General features: G+C 44.4%; 1 protein-coding gene across 1 annotated transcript in view; it reads right to left on the bottom strand.

The window, feature by feature from the left end:
* Positions 1-1575: 1575 nt before the first annotated feature.
* The window catches only part of SHC4 (SHC adaptor protein 4), a 281807-nt gene continuing 259681 nt past the window's right edge, over positions 1576-23701 (bottom strand). The window contains exons 9-12 of the mRNA XM_069624788.1: positions 18382-18442; positions 13555-13734; positions 11678-11934; positions 1576-2588 (exon numbers count right to left, since the gene is read on the bottom strand). Coding sequence (XP_069480889.1) covers positions 2442-2588; positions 11678-11934; positions 13555-13734; positions 18382-18442 — 645 coding nt within the window. The 3' untranslated portion in view covers positions 1576-2441. The remainder of the gene's footprint in view (positions 2589-11677; positions 11935-13554; positions 13735-18381; positions 18443-23701) is intronic.

Genomic DNA, 23701 nt, shown 5'->3' with positions numbered 1-23701 from the left:
CATGGGTGCAATCGAGGGCACTGATGCAACTTGGGATGCTTGCCAGTGAATGGAAGCCAACTTTGGTGTTGGAGATCTCCTGGGCAGTCCGTGTTAGGGATATGTGGTTGCTTGTGTGCTTCAGGAGGGCTTCAAGCACTTGGTTCAGCGTGCATGAGAATAATGGTTGTGATATGCCATGCATCTGCCCTACCATGTGCTGGTAGGTGCCTGTGGCCAGGAAGTGGAGCACAGACACCACCTTCAGTAGAGGGGGGATGGCGGTACAGATGTCTATGAGGCTGGCAATGTCGTGGTGTATCATGTCCACAATGGTGGTGATAGTGTCCCGGTCCAGACGGTACAGGGTGTGGATCTGCTCAGGGGTTAGGTTGAATGGACTGGCTCTGATTCGAGGGATTTGGGGCTGCCTGTGTGGTACAACTGCCTGCACTGGTGGGGCATGCTGTGCCTGTCTCACCTTCCTTCTCCTCCTGCGTCTCCTCTGTGCTGCCTGTTGTTGTTTTTGTTGCTGGAGTTTCAATGCAAGCATGTCCTCCATCTCCAGTATTGCCGGCATGTCGGTATCCACTTTTAGCGCCTTCTTAATGCCGGTATTTGCATATCCGCCTGACTTGTGATTTCCTCCTGTTTACACCATGCCGGTATAGCCACCATGCAGGGTTGCGTGCCCGCGCCCATGCCGCTATTAGAGGCATCGTTATTTACGGTACCGCTAATAGCGGGTTGGCGGGTTGCAATAGCCCGGAGCGGTAAGTGATTCCGGTAATCCTTTACCTGCATTATTTTTCCCTTACCTCCGACCTCGTAATGAGGCCCATTCTCTGGGAAACAGTAGTTCATTCCAGAGAAGGTTTCTAAACCTTTGGGAAGTCTAAAAGACATCCATGTGTCACTGCACTGAAGGTGCTGTGTAACACACATGAAAAGATGATGCCTATGTAGTTATCTAATACTCCATAATCAGAGAACACAAATGTAAAACACACATCAAAACACAAGGAAGAGTGGGAAAAAAGGCTCACACTCTTTCCAGGTAAAAAAAATTAAGTATTCAAAATCCAGGAAAGTTGCAGGGGGTCTCTAAGGTGAAGGGAATTAACACATTTCTGAGAATTTTCCCTAACAGAAGTAGCAAATAGGGGGCTTCCTCCCTGGAATTGTGTTTTCTTTTTGTAGACAAACACTTGGCTTTAGACAGTAGGTCCCTCTAGATTAGACCCTTGCACACATCCTTGCACCCATCCTGTTACCAATCCATTCTGCCAGTGTTAGACAATAGTTGATTTTCTGTTGTGTTCAACTGCCTACCCTGTACAGTGCTCATCCTGCAGTTCCTGCAGGCGGTCATCCAACCCTTTCTGTGAGAATCATAAAAAGTGTTGCACCTCAATATTTGGGTGTTCTGCTGTTCCTGACTGTGACAAAAATGTTTTCTTAATCTGGCTCCTCATTTTGTAAATCCAGTCAAAGGCAAAAACAGCTATTGGGCAGCACTGATTTTACTGTTTAAATCTGTAAGCCTATTCAATGCAATGTAATAAAATTTTAAAAGTATTTGAGATGCTACAAATGTTTGTTTCTAAGGAGAATACAAACTACAAATAGTTTTATTTATGCTTAAAATATATATACTTGTGTCATCCACCTGTTCTACAATCATTTTGTAAACAACTGATATGGCATTGAAGAAAATATATCACCTACTCAAAACACATACACAGTTATTACTGCATTATAATACCATTACCATAATGTAATGCATATAAATATTACAATGTAACATGACATGCTTCATCATTTGTCATCTGAATTTGCATTGTTCATGTAAAATGGAAATATTACATTATGGCCCAAAATCGCTGTTCTATACTTTGTAACAAAACTAATTTTGCCAATATACCAGCAACAGTTACCTAAAAAAAATCTATCTCTGTATCCAGACTAGTCTGCAATATGTTTTTGTGTATACATTATTCATGTTAAAGTGCTATTTAAAGCAAATGTAAGCAGCATTGTTGTATATCAAGCAAACTACATTAAACTGTATTCAAATGATATTGTGTTTTGGCAAATAGTTTTCGGGTTTCGTTAAAAACTCAACAAGAAATGTAATATAAATAATAATTTTCCAGAACAGTAGTTTCATGAATAAAGGCACGAAGTACTGTGTCCGAAGTGCACTAAAGTCTGCTTTTGCATGTAAGGGTTCAGTTGTGCTTTAAAATGTCACTCCTCGAAGTGACTTTCAAAGTTAAATGTCCACATGTCTTAAAGCCTTTTGGGAAATTGAAATGCTACTTGTCTTCATGTTTTCACTTCATAGACTTTACCATAAAGTGGTAGTCTTGCAGTCTGCGGCTGCCGGTTCTCTTATCATCCAGACGAGGCATCAGAAACCAAATATTTGGCCAATCTTGTACTGTATTTTCAGTCATGGTTCACACTTTGGGTCCTATAGTGCTGTTTTTACGCACTGGCTGTTTGAGGCACAGTTCGCTTCCTGAAGAAATGATTGGCAAATCGTTGTCGACGTGGTAGCGAATAAGATGTCCTACATTATCAAACACATGATCCTTTGTCCTTACCTAGAAAATAAGACAAAACATAGACTTTTATAGTAGTGTCATTGATATGCAACCTTTAAAAAAAAGTACAATGTATTTATCTTTTGTTAAAGTGTTCATTAATCTCTTTACAGGGGTTTGCAACCCGCGGATCTCCAGATGTTTTGGTCAGAAATCCCAGGGGAATTATAGTACAAAATATCTGGCAAGACACGGTTTTCAGGACCAAGGATTAGACTATGAGCCTCCTTACAAGTATTCGGGTGTAAATCTGGCAAAATATCACCAAACTGAATTACCATTACGGCCACTAGGTCCTATGGATTTACCATGGGATTACAAGTGGTGGCAATTCCTCATATTTGGAGTCCATAGGACTCCATGGGATTTTTGGCGGATTTACCACCTGCGGAATTAAAGTGTGGTAAATCTGCAGATTTTTTAGAGGTAAAGGGGATTTACCTCCAGCAACAGGCTGGAGGTGAACCTGCCACATTTCCTCTGAAAAGAAGCAGATTTACCATGTGGTAACTCAGCAAGCAGTAAATCCACCAAAAATTATAATTACAGGAGTGGATTAAAAGTGGAGGTAATGGAATTACTGCAACTTTTTTTCAGCACTGCCAACCTTGTAATGAGGCCCTATGTACTCACATAATGTAGTCACTCAGTTAACAGACACCAACTTCCTATACCCCGAACTATTCATAAGATGAGTTGTCGGTCCAATCACCACTAAAGCTGTGTTAATGTCTGACTAATGCTGCTTGCGTGGCTGAAGGTTTTTTGAGTCTGTTTCTATGATCCCCGAGCTGTGGCGCTTCAATGCTTCTCTTTCATTGTATATGACTCAGAGTACTTGAATGCGTGTATTCATATTTCAACGATGCCAAATAACAGGATGTGGCATATGTAAAGATCAAACAGATTTTGTCAATTTTGGAGGCACCCGACCCTAGCTGGAAAATGTCAGAATGTAACATGGCTGGATTCACATTAAAAAAAATATTGTTTTAATTGCATTTTGAACACCTTTTAAAATAGGGATTTCTCATAGGAAAAATGAACCCAAAATGGTTTGCTTAGATGTTTGAGATTTTTGGCCTTCACCTATATCTTAACAGGATCTAGTGCCCTAAAAATGTTCAAATACCAAACTAGCCAAACACGTTGTAAGATGTATCTATATTTCTTGCATGAAGATAATGAATTTACATCATTTATACGAACTTTACATGTGCACTACTAAACATATACAAACTCACGTCTAAGTCAGGGCTGACTTTGATGTGAGTTTTATCTGTACATGAGAAGGATAGGGGATGTAAAGTGCCTGCCTTTACAAAATGTAAAACTCCTATCGGAGTTATAATGCATACATAGAGGAGTAATATGGGACATGTGCATTTCATACGACTTATGCGCCTGCCACAAACCTGGCATAAAGAAGATGACCACATCTGTGATATAAAAATGCATCTTTTTTTGCTAACAAAATGAGGGTTCAAGGCGAGTTGAAAGGAAAGGAATACTTAGGGGTCCCTTGGGAACTCATACGTACGAGGGTCCTAGGAGGAGTGATCAGGAAATGGATGAAGCAACACAGATGTGTGTCAGGCTTACCAAAGTCTCTCTGGGAGCATCTCACTTGCAATGATGTAGATGACAACCACAGCAATCAACAAAGTCCTTCTCCTCCAAGCTGGGTACAAAGGCTATGCAACAGGAGACAGCAAATTCTCCTCTTCCTGGATGCATATGATAAACGCAGTAAGCAGCAAAGTCCTCCCCCTTCTCCCAACTCGATATATGTGGTAATCACAGCAAATAACAAAAAATAGGACCACCTCATCAAGCAATACAGTCCTCCTCCTGGCTGGATACAGGTGGTAATCACAGCAAACACCAAAATGTTATGCAGAAAGAAACAATCCATGCATCTCCCACTTCATTGATGTCCTTCTCATTAAGCACACACCACCAGACTGAGGGCGGCGCCTTCCTTTTTATACTTCCAGGGGAAATAGCTCCTTCCCTGGCCACTTTCCATTGGCCCTTCTGGTCCAATGAAATATTCAGTTAGGTGTTTTTATTTTCTCCTTACCCGACTTCAGGGAATTCCAGTTTTCAAATAGGATCTGATATCTGACGTCTTATCACCTGCAGAAACCATGTAATCACTTTATTTCTGTCTGTTTCTTGTGGGTTAGTGCACTGGGCGGTTTCTCTTGCTCTGTGTCCTGTCTGCTTGGCCCGTTCTACTTCTTTCGTGATTTTGACCCCTCAGCGGATTCTACAGGCCCACAGACTTAACTTTTTGCCTTTCTCACCCATTAGTCTGACTGTTTTTTTTCCATGTGCCATCTGATGGCTTTGCCTGGATTATAGACCTGATACTTTTCCTCTGGCACCAATGCGGTCACATACTTAATTTCTCCTTTGATGTCTCCTCTCGCATAGGCTTCCAGCACTTGTAGTGCATATGTGTGTATGTTGCAGAAGGACGGGCCATAACAGTAAGTACGGGAGAAGGGAATGTCTCCTCGGGATAGCAACATCACACAAGCTGGCCACCTCTGCCTCCCAGACGTGGCCCCCCTCCTTAGCTGTCACATACACCCCTCTCTTCTATTTGGTGTCCCCTTAACGTTGTACTTCTGGGAAAGGATTGGGTTGATGTCTGGTTTCTTACTTGGGAATTTTCTTCCGTGGAGTAGGAAGGACGGAAAGTGGTTCCATAGTATTCACCCTTTTACCTCCGTGAATAGGCTTGTCAATTCCAGTTGTCTGTGGTAGATAAGGTTTTACTTATTTTCACAGTAATGGTTTGGTCCCTGTCTAGTTCTTGAGTTGGCCCTTGAAGATTTTCCGGCAATCGTTTTAGTCTGTGCATGGGTGGCTCAGAAAGAGTCCTTCGTAGGATTTGTTCTTCCAAATAGAGGTTCTCCAGGTATCCAGGCTCTCTTCTGGCATCTACGGCCTCTCCTTCATCCACTTCTTGAACAGAAATAAATCTGTTCTGAGTACTATAGCCCCGGTTTGTCTTGGCATCCTGGCTGCCTTTATATCTTTGTCCTCATCTCCTCTTGTTATGTAGATCCTGGCTTGAGGATATGCAGCCACATCTCCATCCACATTATGGCCACCTCTGAACCTGGTAAAATCTGATCATCCTCAATTAGGTTGGCCTATATAGCCGTTTGGCGGATCTTGGAATCTAGTAGAGCACACCTCCTCTCATGAGTCTTTATAAGGACCTGTAATTCTTTGGGGGCATCACCTTGACTCAACATATCCTGGAAGTGAGAACCTTCTTCCGGTTCTTTGTCAGAGAGGGAGACATCCTCCTCGCCTCTTCTGGGTCACTATTCTTGGGCTTGTAACAGTAAGCATTGGTTCTTTGCTCTTGGTGTCCTGACAGTAACGGGAAATGTGCCTGCCGTTCCCACAGGCAAACCACCAGGAGAGTCCCTTGGGTATGCGTCGCTCCCGTGTTTTTACCAGCGCAACCGTTGTCTGAAGGGGGTGAATCTGCTCTGTAATTCCTTGGCCAGGGTAAGTGATCTTCACCTGAGATGTCATCCGGTATAGGGTTTCAGCCTTGCTCCCTCCCCGTAGTGGGTGATTTCAGGGCTGGACTGGTGGCACAGATCGTGGAGTGGTGTTGTCCAGCCCTTAGGTGGGTGATGCCATCTGGATTGCTTCTTCTATTGTGAGATTGTAGAGTTGCCTTTCTGGTCATTGTAGGTACCCTTGTGCGGACATCACAAACTGTTCCAAAATCAATGTCTCTTGGATCTCTTCCTACATCCTAGTTCAGAACCATTTATTCAGTACCCCTCAATTACGATAGGGCAGCTGTCTATGGGTATCTTCTGTGCCTAACATGCTTGCCTGGATTCTTGCTGGTAGTGTTTCCCATCATAGCCAACTGTCCAAGAATGCCCTTTTTCAGGTGTTGATATCCAGTGAAGCCCATTGGGTTTAACTTCTGATAGGGTTGTTGTAGTGCTCCCATTAGTAAGGGTCCTAGGTATCAACTGCATCAATGGGTCACTTCAGCCACACAATCAACATTTTCTTCCCCTGTGGAGAATTTCTGAAACACAGAAGAGGCGGCCATGGGCTTTATCCTGGTCTCAACCAATGCAGGGGCCAGCAGAGTAAAACTGTCTGGATGCTGGGCTTCCATTCTCTGTCCCTCTGCCACCTGTTGGCTAAGGGCCTCCTTTAGCAACTTGTGTCCCTTAATGAGGCACTGCAGTACGATTTCCTGGGGTAGTGGTCAGAGCTGACACCTCAGTTTTCTCCTCTGAGATCCCCTCCTCACCAGTCTCGTAACCTGGGTTATTCTCTTCAGATTCTACATCAGTTTTCTCTCTCCTTTGATCCCTTACCCCTGGTCTTTTGGGAGGTTTCATCTTCATCTCCCTCGTTCTTTCCGAGTGGTGCTCGTATAGGGAGGGGGTCTCCATCTTCCCCCCAAAGGCTAACGCATGGGTAAGAAAGAATCTGAAATAAACATTGGCGATATGTTCATCATCTCTATAGGGGCTAGTTGTATGTCTCACTTGTGACACTATATGTGACAAACCTGGGCTAAAGAAGATGACTGCATACCAGATTTGTGATATAAACAAAGTATTTATTACTAACAAAATGATAGTGCAGGGGCGTTGGATGGATAGGAATACTAAGGGGGTCCCTGAGGAGTATTTTTATTTTCTCTATACCTCACTCACATATGAAACGCTCATATGTCACTCATACACCATCAATTCATATGCCATACACCATACGTTATAGTTTTTTTCTGTACACTCATATGGCATACACTCATTAACATAAACATATTTACTTACACACCATATACTCATGTCATGCCCACACTTCATACCTGCCACACAATCATAAGCCATACACTCATATGACATACAATCAAATGCCATAGACCAGACACTCACACCATACAATCATATGGCACACCTTCACATATGAAAACAATCATATGACACTCAAACATCATACCAATCCATTATAGACCTTATGCCATAAGCCTATATGCTGTAACCTCATATGCTCTGCATTCATAAGCCATACACTCATATGACAGAAGCACAAATGCCATAAGCTCATACACTCTTTAGTCATACGACATATATTCATACCCCCAAGGCAATTCAGTCATACACCATATATTGCTATGTGACACTCCCCAGTTTGATAAATACATATGACATACAGATAGCGCATGTGCTCATACGTCATACGGTCATATGATAATATATGCCATACACCTATATAATAAACACTTATACAACATATACTAACACGCTTTATTCAATACTCCCCACACAAAAATGAAATGCAATAGACATTTTTTTTAAAAAAGAGTTAAGGTTGCTCTGACAGAACGTAGTTTACAAACAGTAGTAATAACAACGTTAAGGTACAAACCCTCACTCTAAACCACTACACATCCAAACTTAACAAATGCTCACCCTAAACCACTACACTTCCAAACTTAACAAACACCCACTTTATACCACTACACATCCAACCTTAACAAACACTCACTCTAAACCACTATACATCCAACCTTAACAAACACTCACTCTAAACCACTACACATCCAACCTTAACAAACACCCACTGTATACCACTACACATCCAAACTTAACAAATGCTCACTCTAAACCACTACACATCCAACCTTGATAAATGCTCATTCTAAACCACTACACTTCCAAACTTAACAAACACCCACTGTATACCACTACACATCCAAACTTAACAAATGCTCACTCTAAACCACTACACATCCAACCTTGATAAATGCTCATTCTAAACCACTACACTTCCAAACTTAACAAACACCCACTGTATACCACTACACATCCAAACTTAACAAATGCTCACTCTAACCCACTACACATCCAAACTTAACAAATGCTCACTCCATACCACTACACATCCACACGTAACACTCAAGGATTAGGCAGCTTACATAAATACTATAGTGGAAGTGTGTGTTAAGGTTGGATGTGTAGTGGTGTACAGTGTTTATACTTGTATACTTCCAGTTGCATGGGTTGAAATTGTAGTGGCAAAGATTGAGTGTACCTGATTTTTTTTTTCTGCTGCTTGTAGACTTTACTTTTTGATGGAGGAACCCTTACTCGTTTTCAAAACGTTTTTTGTGTCTGTGTATGTGTTTCTATCCTTGTAGGGACTTGGACATGATAACATACACACGCTGTGGGGACCTGAACCCAAGTTCCCACAAGATAATGCCTTCCAAATAATTTAAAATGACTTAAAACATATCTGTGCCAATGTCCACAACATTAAAAATGATTCACCTTTTGGAGACCTGCGTTTATTTGTGTGTTGATTTTTTCTCAGCCCTGCCCCCGCAGAGTGGGGACAGTACTGCAGTCTTCAACACTTAGGAGAATTTAAACACTTCAGAAACTTGATACCAAAACTAGGCACTTTCAGGGCAACATTTTTAAAGGAAACAATGCCATGTCAACCGGAATTCATGAACAAATAATAAAGTCTATTAAATATAATTCCCTCATGTTATTTAAATTTAAATTAAACATCGGATGAAGCTGTTGAATATGCACTTTTTATATTTTTAGAATTTTTATTTTAAGCCGTTTAGCATGTAACTATAGACTATTGGATTAATTGTTTATTATTTTAGTCCACTGAATAGTTCACCATTGTGGTTTATTCTGTGACTACAGGAAACCAGTCTTAATGTGACGTGTGACATGTGTGTGTGTGTGTGTGTGTGTGTGTGAGTGTGTGTGTGTGTGTGTATGCATGTGTGTGTGTGTGTGGGGGGGCAAGGGACACATGCCACAACGCAACCTAGTAGCCATTGCTGAAAGTTCACCTTCATTTCAGAGCCACATCAGCAAGGCATTGTGGGTATGCAATTGAGCCCAAATTAAAGCCTTTTGCTCCAGAAACTTGGCTCTGCCTTACAGGGCAGTGCTACTTTATACATAGGTTCCCCAGGGGTCTAACCTCTCACCCTGGCTTTTTAACCAATATCTGGCAACTCTTGCCTCCTGCATTGCCATTTCCTGCTCAAATTTCCAGTGCTATGCTGATGACACTCAACTCATTTACCAGCCGCCCTCGGCCACCTCCTCTCCCTATCTCATCTGTGACTGCCTAACTGCCATTCAAGAATGGTGTGCCGCTAATGATCTTTGTTTGAATGCCAGCAAGACTGAGATCCTCCTCATCGGCACACCATCTCCATCCTTTTCCCTCACTCTCTGGCCGGCCTCCCTTGGCCCCCCTCCTATCCCTACCTACGAGGCTAAGAACCTTGGGGTCATCTTTGGCTTCACACTTTCCTTCTCCGCCCATATCTCTGAGGTCTCTAAAAAGTCAAACTTCCTACTGCCCCTCCTCAGAGGTACTCTCCCTTTCCTCTTCTTCCCTCAGAAGCTCACTGTCCCCCAAGCTCTGGTTCTCTCTAGGTTGGACTATTGTAACAGCCTCTTTCTAAATCTACCTGCCTCTACTCTCCGCCCTCTGCAACTTATCCACAACAAGACTGCGAGACTTGTCCTTGGCCTCAAGCCCTGGGATCGTATCTCTCCAGCCCTGAAATCTCTCCATTGGCTCCCAGTGGATGCAAGGATTAAATTCAAAACCCTCTGCATTGTCCACATGGCTTTCTGGGGCCTGGATCCAAAATACCTACAGTTATCCCTCTGCAAATAACTCCCCTCTCAAGCTCTTCACTCCTCTACCTCTAACTCTCTCCGGGTCAATCGTTTTTCAAAGAAACAAGCTGAGGGTAGATCTCTATCTTCAGCTGGGGCCTCCCTCTGGAACAGCCTCCCTGACACTCTAAAACTTGAGGAGAACCATATTCGGTTCCGGAAGCACCTCAAGACCTTCCTCTTTGCTTCTGCCTTCTCGCCCCCTCTCCCCTGCTGACCGGCTCTCTCCTGTCACTGTGCACCTGGCCACCCACTTTCCCCTGGGCCCAGGCACCTGGTAACCCTGCCACCCTCCTGCACTGCCTCCTGGCCACCCCTTGCACTGGTGGACTGTATATGTACCCATACAGCCCCCTTCCTTTTCTCTTTTTCTGCACTTGTCAGACTCACCCAGCCTACTGCCATAAACACAGCACTTGCTGGCTGCGCTGCCACTGTTTATTGCCTCCATTTTCTATTTATTTTTATTTATTATTTATGTATCTTCTCTGCACTTCCACTCTCCCCCTTCCATGCACTTTTCCCTTTTCCCTTTCCTAAGCACTTGCGCATTCTCAATGTCACTGGGCCTAGTAAGATCATTGTTTTTGTGTTCACCCTTGTTCCCTTCCCTTGCCTAGTCGCGCTCTGAAACACTTGTGTACGAGCGCGATACAAATAAAATATCATATCATATCATATCATATAGCTTTATCAGCCCAAGACAAACATTTCGCAGGGCTGCAGCCAACTACATACCTGGTTTCTGGCTCAAAACCAGCTATGGCTACTAGGAGGCATTGTGGCATGTGTGACTTGACTCAAATGGATTTTTGTACTTTCATATTTCAGGTGAAGGTTTATTTTGCCAAGCCTTTTTAAGCCCACCATAACTGTGTGATATATTTATGTGTTTGAACCACAGAGTTTCTATATAAAAAGTGAAGATTCAGAACCAGTAGACCCTGCGAAGGAAAGCATGTTTGAGCTTCTCTGGGCAGCAAGCCCAAACTTGATACAAACAAGTTATCAAGGGACTGATTCACAGAGTGTTTTCCTATGGAATTGCACCATTATAAAAGGCTTCTATGAAGCAGGCCCTAAGTCTTCATGCTACGTGACCGCATAGACGACATAGCTAGGATAGCTTAGTTAGCTAAGCGCTTGCTTCAGAGATCTGTATTGAACCTAAAGTGACAATTTAGACCTACCGACAAAGCCATCTCATCCTCTCACCCATGTGAGGTTGATAAATGGGGTTGCCTTATGTTGGGTGATAGTGACATCTATTAAAACAGCATTTAGAAGCGAGAGCATTCTAACATGAGGTGCTATATAAGATGTGATGTTATATGATGTTTGCGTGGTATACTCTACCTTGCCCTCAGGGTCCACAAGCAGAAGGTGCTTAGCCTGGCCACCTTGTAATCCACTGAGCACGTACTGGTGGGACAGCGACGAGACACTCTCTCTCACCAGGAAATCCCCGTCCTTCACCAGGCAGCTCTCTGCTGCCTTCCTGCTTAGCTTCCCATGGAACCAGTCTTCATGGCTCACCTGCTGCCTCACATGCGGGGGGCCGCTGTGAGATGCCCCTTTACTTGGGAAACTCTGGACAGCCGATTCTTTCCATTCTAAAATATTCAGGGAACAAACACAACAGACTGTTAAACCCGTTCAAGGCATAATAGACAACGTGCATATTGTCGAATTTCGACAATTTGTGGTTGGTCAGCTAGCACATAGAAGGCCAGATTCACGGAACGTTTTCCTATGGGATTGTGCCATTATAAAACACTTCCATGAATCAGGCCCGAAGAGGTGTTCATATCCGCTAGCTGTGTCATTTCATCTGGAAAAGTTGCATTGGTACCAATACAAAAATGTAGTAAATGAGAACCAATCTTGCATCCCAGAACCATTTTGGGGGAAACAAGTTATGATGAAAGTCTTTAGGTGGTTGTGCACGAAGTTAGATCTCTTTTCCATAAATAGATTTGTAGTGTGCCTGCAGCTGTCGAGAACCGTGTGAGATCATGAGCTGGAAACAAAAAGGAATGAAATTGACTTCATGGGCCCCTGAACACTGTGGAGCAGAGAGACCAGACACAGCGATTACAGAAAACCAGAACACGAGAACAATGCAGTTCCAGGATAGAAACAATAGTCTTGCAACTCATTGTACGTGCCCTTCCAAAGACCCTTTTACAATGGCTGCGTTGTCTCACATCTGTCACTATCGCCATACAAAAGGGGTCTGTAACCAGCATATCTCCAGATAGTTTGGACTACGACTTCCACAATGCCATGTTATCAACTATGCTGGCTGGGGCTGGTGGGAATGGTAGTCCAAAAATATCAGGAGAGGCAAATGTTGCACAGAAACTATGACCCTCATTAGGAGTTTGCCGGTATCCCGTCGGTAATTCCGGTGGGATACCGGCAAACTCCATTTACTGTCTCTGCCGCCCGATATCCTGGTATTAGCGGGATATTTCGAGTGGTGTAGAGCCGGTAAATTCCCATTCCCATGGGATTTACTGAATCACCTGTACCGGCATTACTGGTCCAGTGATTTAGGCATTTATCTGCTGGTGGGGGCCTGTTCTACCAGCAGGTCAGACCTGCCAGGAGTTCTGTTACCTCCACCGGCAGACGTGTGCTTTAACGGACTGGAAAAAATGCTGGCGCTTGACCTTACACAGTGCTGGCTGGCGCCATGTTGAAAGCAGTTGCTTAACCTTTGAGGCCACCTGGACTGTAGGAAGTTCAAGAACAACCCAAAATAATCAATTTAAAGTGCAATGAACCCAGTGGTCGTAGTGAGCGGGAGCGGACGGAACGGTGCTCCTCTACTTTTTTAGTTTACCTTTTACAGCTCCTATACTTTTATTTTAAAAAGAAACCATTCCGGAATGGTTTCATTTTAAAATAGAAGTGTAGGAAGAAGTTGAAACTTGCACTTTCAGTGCACTGCACTGAACGTTCCCTTATACAGCAGGTGCAAGTGTTTGGGGTGTGTATTGTGTGTGGGAGGGGACGCGGTGATGGGGTTTGTGGGGAGTGGGTGCAGACCGGCAGGGAACATAGTACCGCTACTTCTTTTCGTACACTTCGACCACTGAATGAACCACTAAAAAATAAAGGCTTTCAACGACAAACGTGCTTCCATCCTTAAGACTTAACAATTGCCTACAACCAACTGGAAGACCCTCAGCCTGGAAAGAGGACTTGATACACCCTGTACGTTTTACCTGTGTTCTGGTGTGGACTTCCGCACGTCTGTTTGCACGCTGCCCTTTTGGGAGGGCAACCTGTAATGGGAAGTGCCTGTGTATTGATGTAGCAGGGGTCATCAAACAGGTCAGATTTGCATGTTGTCTTCAACAAGGCATCATCTTGAGTTGCTGTTGGTAAACTTGGAGCAGAAACACCTGTGAGCGTGGGTCATATACAAAAAGAAATGGGGTAAACATTTAATATTTTTCCAAAATCAAATGAAAGTTGCTGTACATGTTAATTGCACACATGAACACACCTGTCAATGGGGTGGTCTTACTTTTTTTGTCTGAAATTTAAGGATCTCTTCCATTAGGTTATATTAATTCAAGCAAAATTAAAGATGATAAAAATGTGTTTAAGGGTCTAACCCTGCTCCTTAATGGCTTGGTCATTCTCCATGACTGATTGGCAGCTGTTACTTAGGCAATATAACCCGAGAATAGGGGTGTTACCGGTCAGGTAATACCCCGGGGCATAAGTTACAAGCCCGAGCAAAGCGAGGGCTTTAACCTTAGCCCCGGGGCATTACCTAACCGGAAGTGCCCCCCTACTAGGGCTATATTGCTATTAGTACCCCGGCACGTTGTACCGGGGTTCTAATAGTGTTTTTATCTCAAGTTGAGAAACATTGTGTTTGCTGTTTCTCAGCTTGAGATAAAACTACAAATCAAGATGGCCGCAATGGAAAGGGGAGAAGGGAACAGCATGTTGTCCCTTCTACCTTTCCATGGTGGCCACTGCCATGACGGGTACTCGCCGCCGGTGAAGGACAAGTCAGTGCAAGGTAAGTGGGGCAGGGTTGGGGATTTGGATATGTGAAAAAAGGGGGCGGGGGAAGGGGACACGGGGCGTGCACTTTTTCATGGTGACAGAAGATAGCAGCTTCATGATCTAAGGAGGCTCAGAGTGGGGTTTTTACTGTGTGGTAAAGACCCTGTTCTGAGCCTCTTCATTGGCTGGGAGGCCGCCAAACACACCTAGCCAGGTAGTAATAAGGGGTGATTATAATGCCCCTCTTGTCCTGGATGATCCATTGTTCACAGTCAGGCAAGTCTACATGCATGCTTTGTATAGCATCATTGAATCTGCCCACCAATCAGGGATCAGTGATAAATTGCACGTAATAACGCCTATGTAATGGTGGAAATGTAGAGAATGCATTGAAAGTGAGACCCATTGCTTGAAACGCTCACCCAGCATCCTCGAGGGTAGTGGCCTGACCCCAACCATCCATCCATTCACATGGTTGAAATTGTCAAGCGGCTATTTATGAGTCAAGTGTATATGTGGCACTCATTTAAGAGACCATTGTGCTCGTAGCCAGGCCCGCTTACTGCACGCAAGGGAATATGTGTGCAGAAGCTCAGCATGACGAGAAGGTAGGAGTCCCTTGCATCCCATGGCCACCGACATGTATGAACTAGGGCCTCAGTGCTTTATGTACAACAAAGGGCAACAAGATTGCAGCAGAAACCTACCGGAAGACATTCTCTTAGTTCAATTACAAGTGTGTCATTGAAGCAGTAGGAGATGAAGAGGTTTTCAAGATCACACTAGATATTTATTTTAAGGTGAGCTCTACAGTTCATAGATACAACCACGACCACATCCGAAAGTCCACATCATGGGATTTTAATTGTTTACTGGTCAGGGCAGGCAGAGGCATGCAAATCAGGGTGATTATCAGGTTCTTATGCCTTTTTCCACTAAGACCAGGAAAGCAGCAGTAATGCGGGCTGCCACATACGGCGTGCATGGTGTGATGAATCCTGCAAAGTAATCACTGATCCCCAGACTAAAGTCTCCTCCCATGTGGCCAGGGGAAGGCAGCCACTTCCTGATCCTGACCCTGGGGCTGGTATTCTGAGAGTGGATCACATGAGAGGAGATGGCTGTAAGGGGAGCGTGGTGACTCCAACATGAGATAGGTGTTCTGTACTTCGCTTTCTTGTGAGGAAGATCCCTTAATTCTGGAGGTTTTTAATGGCCTGCTGTCATTATTCAGAACCATCTAATTGTAAAACTATGATAACCACTTTGTTTAAACAACACCCTATTCAGCCTTCATGTGTACATTGTAAACCTAGATCATATGAAACATCTGATGTGTATGGTGATTGTATTTTAAATGCAACTGTTCACTGTGACTTAAAATCATTTGAAACTTCCTGGGACTCCAAATCCCAGAAAACCTCAAGTACTGTGACGAGGAAGAGGAGCAAGGAGGCCATGTGAAGGAAATGTGACACTAAGAGTAATGTGGAGTGTAGTTGTCACAAACCTAGTCAGCTGCGCGGGACCTTTAAATCCCCAGATCACCTGCAGCAAGGGGAACGAAGGAAGGAGAAGGAAGGGTGCATAGTGCGTGGAGCGGGAAGCGAGATCGGTGGCAGAGAAAATCCCATGGAGGAGAGCCGTGGGGTGAACAGGAAACGTCTGCCAGAAGCAGATTGGCGGTGTTCGGGATCCGAGAAGAGGAACCTTGGAGAAGAGATAGCGAATGGTGCATAGCAGAGCTGTCAGAGGAGAGGCAGGACACAAGAGACGACACTGGAACCTAATAAGACTCTGCCCCTCGCCAGCTCATCACAGCAGCCACCCAGTGAACTGGTGAATCAGCCTAGAAGCGTAGGGGACCCGGGACGTGCAAACTCATTAAAGAATGTTTGGAATGCATTTTCGAATACCGACCAAATAGAACTAAAAAGAGAAGGTAAACATGGTACAATTCTCCTGACATGAGATGTCAGTTGGGGGGAAAACTGGAACAAGCATTGCCAAGAGCCAAGAGAGATTGAAAGAAAGGTTGACAGACAGAGCTTGAACAAACCCTCATATATATAGGATGTCATTAGGGGGGAAATTGGCACAAGTAACAACTGAAGTCAACAAAGTAAAGAAGTACAATTATGTGATATCTAAGGAGAATGTGAATGTTGCAGAGAGGCCTGATAAGAGGTTGTGAACCTTTTTGGAAAGAGTTAATGATTGGAGAGCACACAAGGGGATCTATATGAGCCAAAATGGGAGATATTCCTGGCAGGAGAGTAAACCAGGATATCAAGGGTTTTCAGTTAAGAGGTTTCCTGGCAGGATTGTGTACCGGGAACCTCACTTTGAACTGGTGTGTTGAAGAGAAACTTTGTCATATTAAGTTGATGCTTCAATTGAACATTTTGTCAACCAGAAATTCTGAAAAGAGTTGCCTTTTGCCATACTTTGATCACTATTGGAGAACAGACATTTGTTTTGCCATCCTGAAAAGTAAGAAATACCTTCGTTCGCCATATTCCAACCAATGTTGTGGAACAGACATTGTGTTTTGCCATTCTGAAAGACTAGGAGAGACTTCCTCTTTGCCATACTCCAACACATATTATGGAAGGAACATTTGTTTTGTCATCCTGAGGAAAGTATTAGGTTAAAGAGACAATGGTGTTGCCTTTACAAGACTGGTCTTGACACAGAATATTGTGAACAGTTTTCCTGATATAATCCAGTGGAAGGGAACCAACCCCTTGGCACAAGGATTGTTTTGGTTGAAGTTATGTTTGAGATTTTGCACATTTCTGTTGAGTTGAAGTTTGAAACATTTACTTTGCACTTTTTGCTTGTGTAGTTTAGTGTCAGGGTCTCTCTAGTGTGAGAGTGACTCTCTCTGCACTTACCCCAGTTTCAACCGACCTGGCGCACTTGATCCCCCCTCCTTGTAACCCTCTGTGCACTTGCACGATCCATACGCACCACGCCTGAAGATAGTCTGTCTGTTCTCCCTTGTCTTCACCCCTAAAATGCACTGTTAAAATGCATAATTGCCGTAGGGACTATTTGCTTTCTCCCAAACTGTTAAATGTATTTTTTGCGCACTTACTTTGCTGTACAGACTATTATTGTACCAGAATGTCAAGGGCTCTGAGCGACTGTTTGTTTCTTCCCCATGTTCCCAACCTCCTTGAAACACCTGCCTGTGTGTAGGCGCTAAATAAACAATACCATACCAGGGTCAGATTTTGTTTGGACACAAGATCAGTGTGCTTTAGTTTTAGTTTCATAGGAAGTGACATTCACATTAGGATAGGGAAAGTTAGGCCTTTATCCAAACCCTTTTCTGTTAATAAAAAGCTAATGTTGAGAATATTACCACTTTGTGCCCGCCTCTCATTTCTGACACCTCACAATGGCAACCAGCAGTTTGGATTTCACCTGCTTCCTACGGGTGTGAAAAAAAGGGGTGATTCCATTGCGAATCAAGCCTCTGTCTCCAATATTAAATTAGGTACAGAAGGAGAGAGTCTATGTGAAAACTGCCGGTGGAAAAAAAGTTGCCAGGGAGGCGATTATTTCCCTGCACTCCAAAAAGCTGGTTATGTTTACTATTATATCCTCCAGTCCTGGAATATTTGGGGTGTTTGCTTTTCCTAAGAGCGCAAATTTGGGAAATTTCGCCCCCTGGCGACCTTCTCGCCGGCGACTTTCTCGATGGATACCGACGGACACACTGGCGGTTTTCCTTCACGAAGCAGGGAAACACTCAAAGTGGATTTTACACTCTGTGTCCTCGCTCCGCCTGGGAAATCTCTATGCATAATGGAACGGTTGCTACAAAAACGGGCACAGAGCTTGCCTGTCTGTTTTTAAAGCCTCCGTGTCATGTTGTACCTCATTCAAAATGAGACTGTTATTGTCCGGTCCAAAATCAGGGGATGAAATTAGGCATCTGAAAAAGGCAGGACCATCATTATCAATCCACATATCCTTCCAAACCCTGTGCTCCAAATGAAATAGAAAACACCACATACCTGATGTTGTGTGGTCCTCCAAGCAGTTTTCATATATGTTCGTACATTTCGAGTAGCCTGTCTGAAAGTAAAAAACATTCAATTGGTCACAGGGGATATCAGGGAGGTCCAAACAAGTGTGTGAAATCATATATATATATATATATATATATATATATATATATATAGAGAGAGAGAGAGAGAGAGAGAGAGAGAGAGAGAGAGAGAGAGAGAGAGAGAGAGAGAGGGCCTACCTCCTAATGTATGTCGAATGCGAAAGGGAACATGGGTTTTACTCTTAGCATGATGATAGGAGCTCTCAGTAGATATGGAAATATTCCTGGGTCTGCAACTTGCGGATCTACAGATGTTTTGGACTATGGCTCCCGTGATCCATCACCTTTGACTATGCTTGGTAGGGCTCATGGGAGTTTTAGTGCAACACTTCTGGAGAGCCAGGTACTTCCATGTTACTTTGGGAATGTAAGCGATTTCCTTATGGCGTCCACTCGCCTGGGCATCCAGATCAAAGGGTTGACAGAGTTAAGGATTCTTGCTATTATCTCTTCCCTTTATTCTTTCTTTTGTTCCCTGCTAGCCCCTGTTTGCCACAAAACATGTCTCATACAAAGCATACAAACAACATTTGAATCAAACTCCAACACAACGCTCCATTAAAAGACCTAATTGCATACACCTGCATTCTTCTCAACTGCCACCATGCACCTGCTCACACACATTAAATCATTGAACCCATTTGCACATACTCCCTAAATATACTCTTCCTTACAGAAACATGGCTCAAGAACCACCACACCACTATTATCTCTGACATGCCTCCCCGGGAACTCATCGACCACAGAGACCGCTGTGACGATTCACAGGATCTTGTCACTTCCCTCTGAGGCTAGGGAGGTGAGGTTGCTACCCAATAGTCCCCCTAGGGGCAGTAGGAAGTGGGACCGCACAGGGAGAGACTTCCCTCCTGTGGATAAGCACTGGCATTCCCTGAAGGAACTCTCTAACCCCTTTTCCCTTGGGACCAAGTCCCTGTCAGAAATCCCTGACAACACTACTGTCTGTTATGGTAATGTCTCTTCTGTCTTTGATTCACAAATTAATACAACACAGATGAAAAAGAGCCAAAGAAGCCTGTACAGTAATAACAGGTTGCCTTGCCATATCACTGAGAAGAGTTGGCCGCAAGAAGGCATACGCATTACATAAAACAACAATGAAGAAGGGCTCTGACTCTACGGCGAGTGAGAAAGGAGTGGCAAATAAAGAGAGCAGCCAGTGTAAGGCCAGCCTAGCCTGGGAAGTTCTACCTTCGGAACACAAAGCTGCAAGTATGCTGATCCCCAGTGGCAACGATATCCAGGAATGGTTGGCAGAGCACTGCGGTGGAAGCCAAGCTCCTGACCGGGGGAAGAAGCAAAGAGAAGCCAGCTGTGGTGTGACCTCAGAGAGGTGGACCGTGCGGTCCTGCAACTACGCTGGAGCTGTGTGGACCAAGTCCCGGTGGAGCCGAAAGAACAGAGCGGGGAGTGGAGTGAAGAAAGCACGAAGCAGTGAAGCCACGCGAAGCAGCCCATCACCCCAGGAAGAAATGGCAACACAGTCCCGGCACATAACAGGTAACGGGAGTAGCGGGAGACCTGGTAGCGACTTGGGGCAGTTTAAGAGTCAAGAAAGCCTCAGGAGTAATCTTGCTTGTCACAGTAGTGATACCCCGAGAACCAAGAGTCAAGAAAGCCTTGGGACTAATCTACCTCATCACTGTAGTGATGCCCAGAGTACCAAGAGTCAAGAAAGCCTCAGGAGTAGTCACCCTCATCAGAGTGGTAATCTAATTAAGATTAAAAAGGACACTAGACAACAAGAACTATCTGGAGATAATCTTCATAACATCAGATGACAGGGACAAATTGCAGGAATTGTAAAGCAAGCTTCCAGAAGCCCTTGGGGAGAAGTGAAGAGACTTTTGAGGACTATTGCTAAAGGAATGTCCCAGGTCAGCCCTCAAGGTTGTGTGAGGTGGGTCAGGAGAAGAGAGTCATTCTCCTGACCATACTCTCTTTGTAGAATCAGAAGCTAGTGCAAATGATTGTTGGAAAAGAGATAAAGGCTGTGTCAGTCACCAGGAGAAGGGAGCCATTCTCCTAGTATTACTTTCATTTGGATGCTGAATCCTTTTGTAAACTAGTGGTAGGATTAGAGTAGGTTTTTGAACAGAGGATGGATACTTTTCATTTGGATAAACATCCTGACGATGAGCATCCAATTTGATATTTGTTTAGGCATGGATAACCCTTTAGAGATAGGGAGAGGTAGGACCTTTTCTTTATTTCTTAAAATAAAACTTGTTGAAACATGCCACCCTTTTGTCTGACTCCTTACTCAACCTCACCACCCCTCCCACACAAACAAGGTTGCGGCATTGCCATCATATATAGCCACTCACACTTAGCAATCCCACACCCTCCATAGACATCCTTTGAAACACTCTCTCTGACTATCACACCCACACCCTACCTTTCTCCACCTCATTTACTGCCACCCAACACCCAATCCCAACTTCCACACCCAGTGAACTGACTTCATAACTAACAGCCACAGCTTGCCCTGTATCAATATCTATATTGGCGACTACAACCTTCCCATCCAGACAGCAACCCATTGCTAATGAGTATCCTCACTCCACTCACCACTATGATGTCACACAACTCATCACCCACACTACACACTGCAGCTGGCTACACCCAAGACCTTTTGATATCAAGCTAAAATCATGTATCTGTGCTAAATTAAATCTGGGTGTCATGGACAGATCACATTGCAGTACGCTTCACACTCACTGTACCACACAGGACCCCTAACCAGCCACATATCCTCTTGACCCTCCATCCAGACAAATCAAACACATTACAGACATGGCCTAAGCAACACTCATATCACCCTGTCTACCCAAACATGCATCCTTTCATTCTCCTCAACAATTACAACGCCATCATCACACAGGCACTCAACAAAATTGCCCCCTCAAAACACAAAAACCCTTCAGCCACCAACATCAACCATAGTTCAACATTTTCCACCTCTCCATCAAACAGGAAGCCAGACTGCTAGAAAGAGCCTGCCAAAAGAACCCCTGCCCTGCCACCAGAACACCACTTAAAAACGGCTGCAATGAATACAAAACAGCCATAGGCAATGCAAAAGCCACTAATTACCTCCAAAAACTCCAATCTGCCACCAATCATGCAGAGAAACTATTAAACATTGCCAAATCCCTCTCCAAGCCAGCATCACACCTTCCACCACATCCCCATGCATTGATGTATGCAACTCCCTGATGGACTACTTCAACTCCAAACTACACAACATTGGGCAAGCCCTCCCCTCTGCTCTCTCACTCTCAGCCCGGCTCCCAAACTTACTAAAACATGGGATGCCTTCTGCCCCATCAACACAGACGCCCTAATCACCCTTACTGTAAAAACAAAACCTGCACACTTCCTAGATGATGGATGCCCACCTGACGTCACATCCAATTTTATCATCACCCTCGCTCGCCACTGGCTCAACATCATCAGCTCCTGTCTCTCACATGGCACTATACCCTCTGCACTCAAAACTGAGCAAATCGCACCGTCCTCCAAAAACCCCAATTGACCAAAAGCTCCTCAAAAATGACCATTCTATTACTATCCTGCCATACCTCGCCCGAATCATGGACCACTTTGTTACTACCCCAACTCTAACAACACATCACCACAAACCACCTACTCAACCCCATCCAAATTGGCTTTTGACCTGGACTCGTACAGAGACCACTACACTTCATATCATTGATGACCTCGACAACCTCACTAACAAAGGACACACAGCACTACTCATACTCCTCGCCCTCACTGCAGCCTTCAGCACCACACCACCACATCATTCTGCTTGACATCCACGCCCACAGGATGAACTCCCAGACACTGTCCTCGACTAGTTCGCCTCCTTCTTTTCTGACCAGACACACTTTGTTTCCGTGCCCCCTTTTTGATCCAACTCCATCCCGGTCAAGTACGTCATCCGCAAGGCTCCTCCCTATCTCCATTCCTCTTCAACGTATATGTTGAATCCCTTGGACAGACTTATAACAAACACAATGTCCATTTCCACCAATACGCAGACGACACACAAATATACTTCCAAATCTTATCCACCGTACAACTCCACACCCTCAAAATCTGCCTTTCCACCATCGCCACTTGGATATCCACCCACTTTCTCAAGGTTAACCCTTCGACAATGGAATACCTCCTCATATGCTCCCCTGGACACAAACCCCAACTCACCCCCTGGATCAAAGAACTCGCCACAGACAAAACACACATATCCTTCTCCACACCTGTCAAATCCCTTGACTTCACCTTTGACCCTCATCTTTCCTTCACACACCACAGCGCTGCTATCACCAAAACATGCAACCTCTAACTACATCTACTACGAAAGATCAAACACATGCTTCCTCCTGACGACTCCCGCACCAGAGTCCAACACTGGTTCGCTCCAAGTTTGACTACAGCAATGCTATCCTTACATGACTCCCCAATAGCACCCTTGCCCCCCTGCAAGCCATACAAAACGCAGCTGCCATACTTATCCTCCACTCACTCAAACACTGACACATCACCTCAGCCTTGGTCCAGATCCACTGTCTCCCCACACCCCAGAGAATTGCCTTCAATGGACTCTGCATCATTTTCAAAGTTATCCACCACAAAACCCTATTTTAACTTCATGACAAACCCAAACCAATCACCTGCACAAACACCAGCCATCCAAGCCAGCATCTGCTACACATTTAACTCTGCAAACTAACAAGCACACAAAACAAGCATTTACCCAGTGGGCACCCAGAACTTGCAACATCTTACTTCTTCATATCCTCAATGCCTCTACCGCGCCACTTTCAGAAAGAGCCTCAAAACGTGCCTGTTTGCCCACACATAACTATGCCCTCCCCCACTGCTATCTCTTGTCTATCCTAATCTTCCAATCCTATCCTGAAACTATTTAGTAACCTCAGTTTCACTTTCCCCCTTTTCAACCTTTGAAACTTGGAAGGCTCTCCGAGACCCTCTCGGCAGGGCCAGCACTGAGCAAACATTCTAATATATAGATCCCATTGGCTCCGGAGCATCTTTACTATGACCTAGGCATCTCCTAATTTGCTCCAGATGTGGGGTTTGCGAATCAGCCATAGGGTAGCAGGTGCAAATCTGAGAAGCTCGCAGGCATATCGTGATTTGCTCCTGCCCGCATCCTTGTGAAGCAGGCTCATTGT

This window comes from Ambystoma mexicanum, chromosome 11 (assembly GCF_040938575.1).
Source record: "Ambystoma mexicanum isolate Mex_15411 chromosome 11, UKY_AmexF1_1, whole genome shotgun sequence".
Lineage (NCBI taxonomy): Eukaryota > Metazoa > Chordata > Amphibia > Caudata > Ambystomatidae > Ambystoma > Ambystoma mexicanum.
The sequence above is the reverse complement of the archived record's forward strand: the minus strand, read 5'-3'. Positions and strand labels throughout refer to the sequence as shown.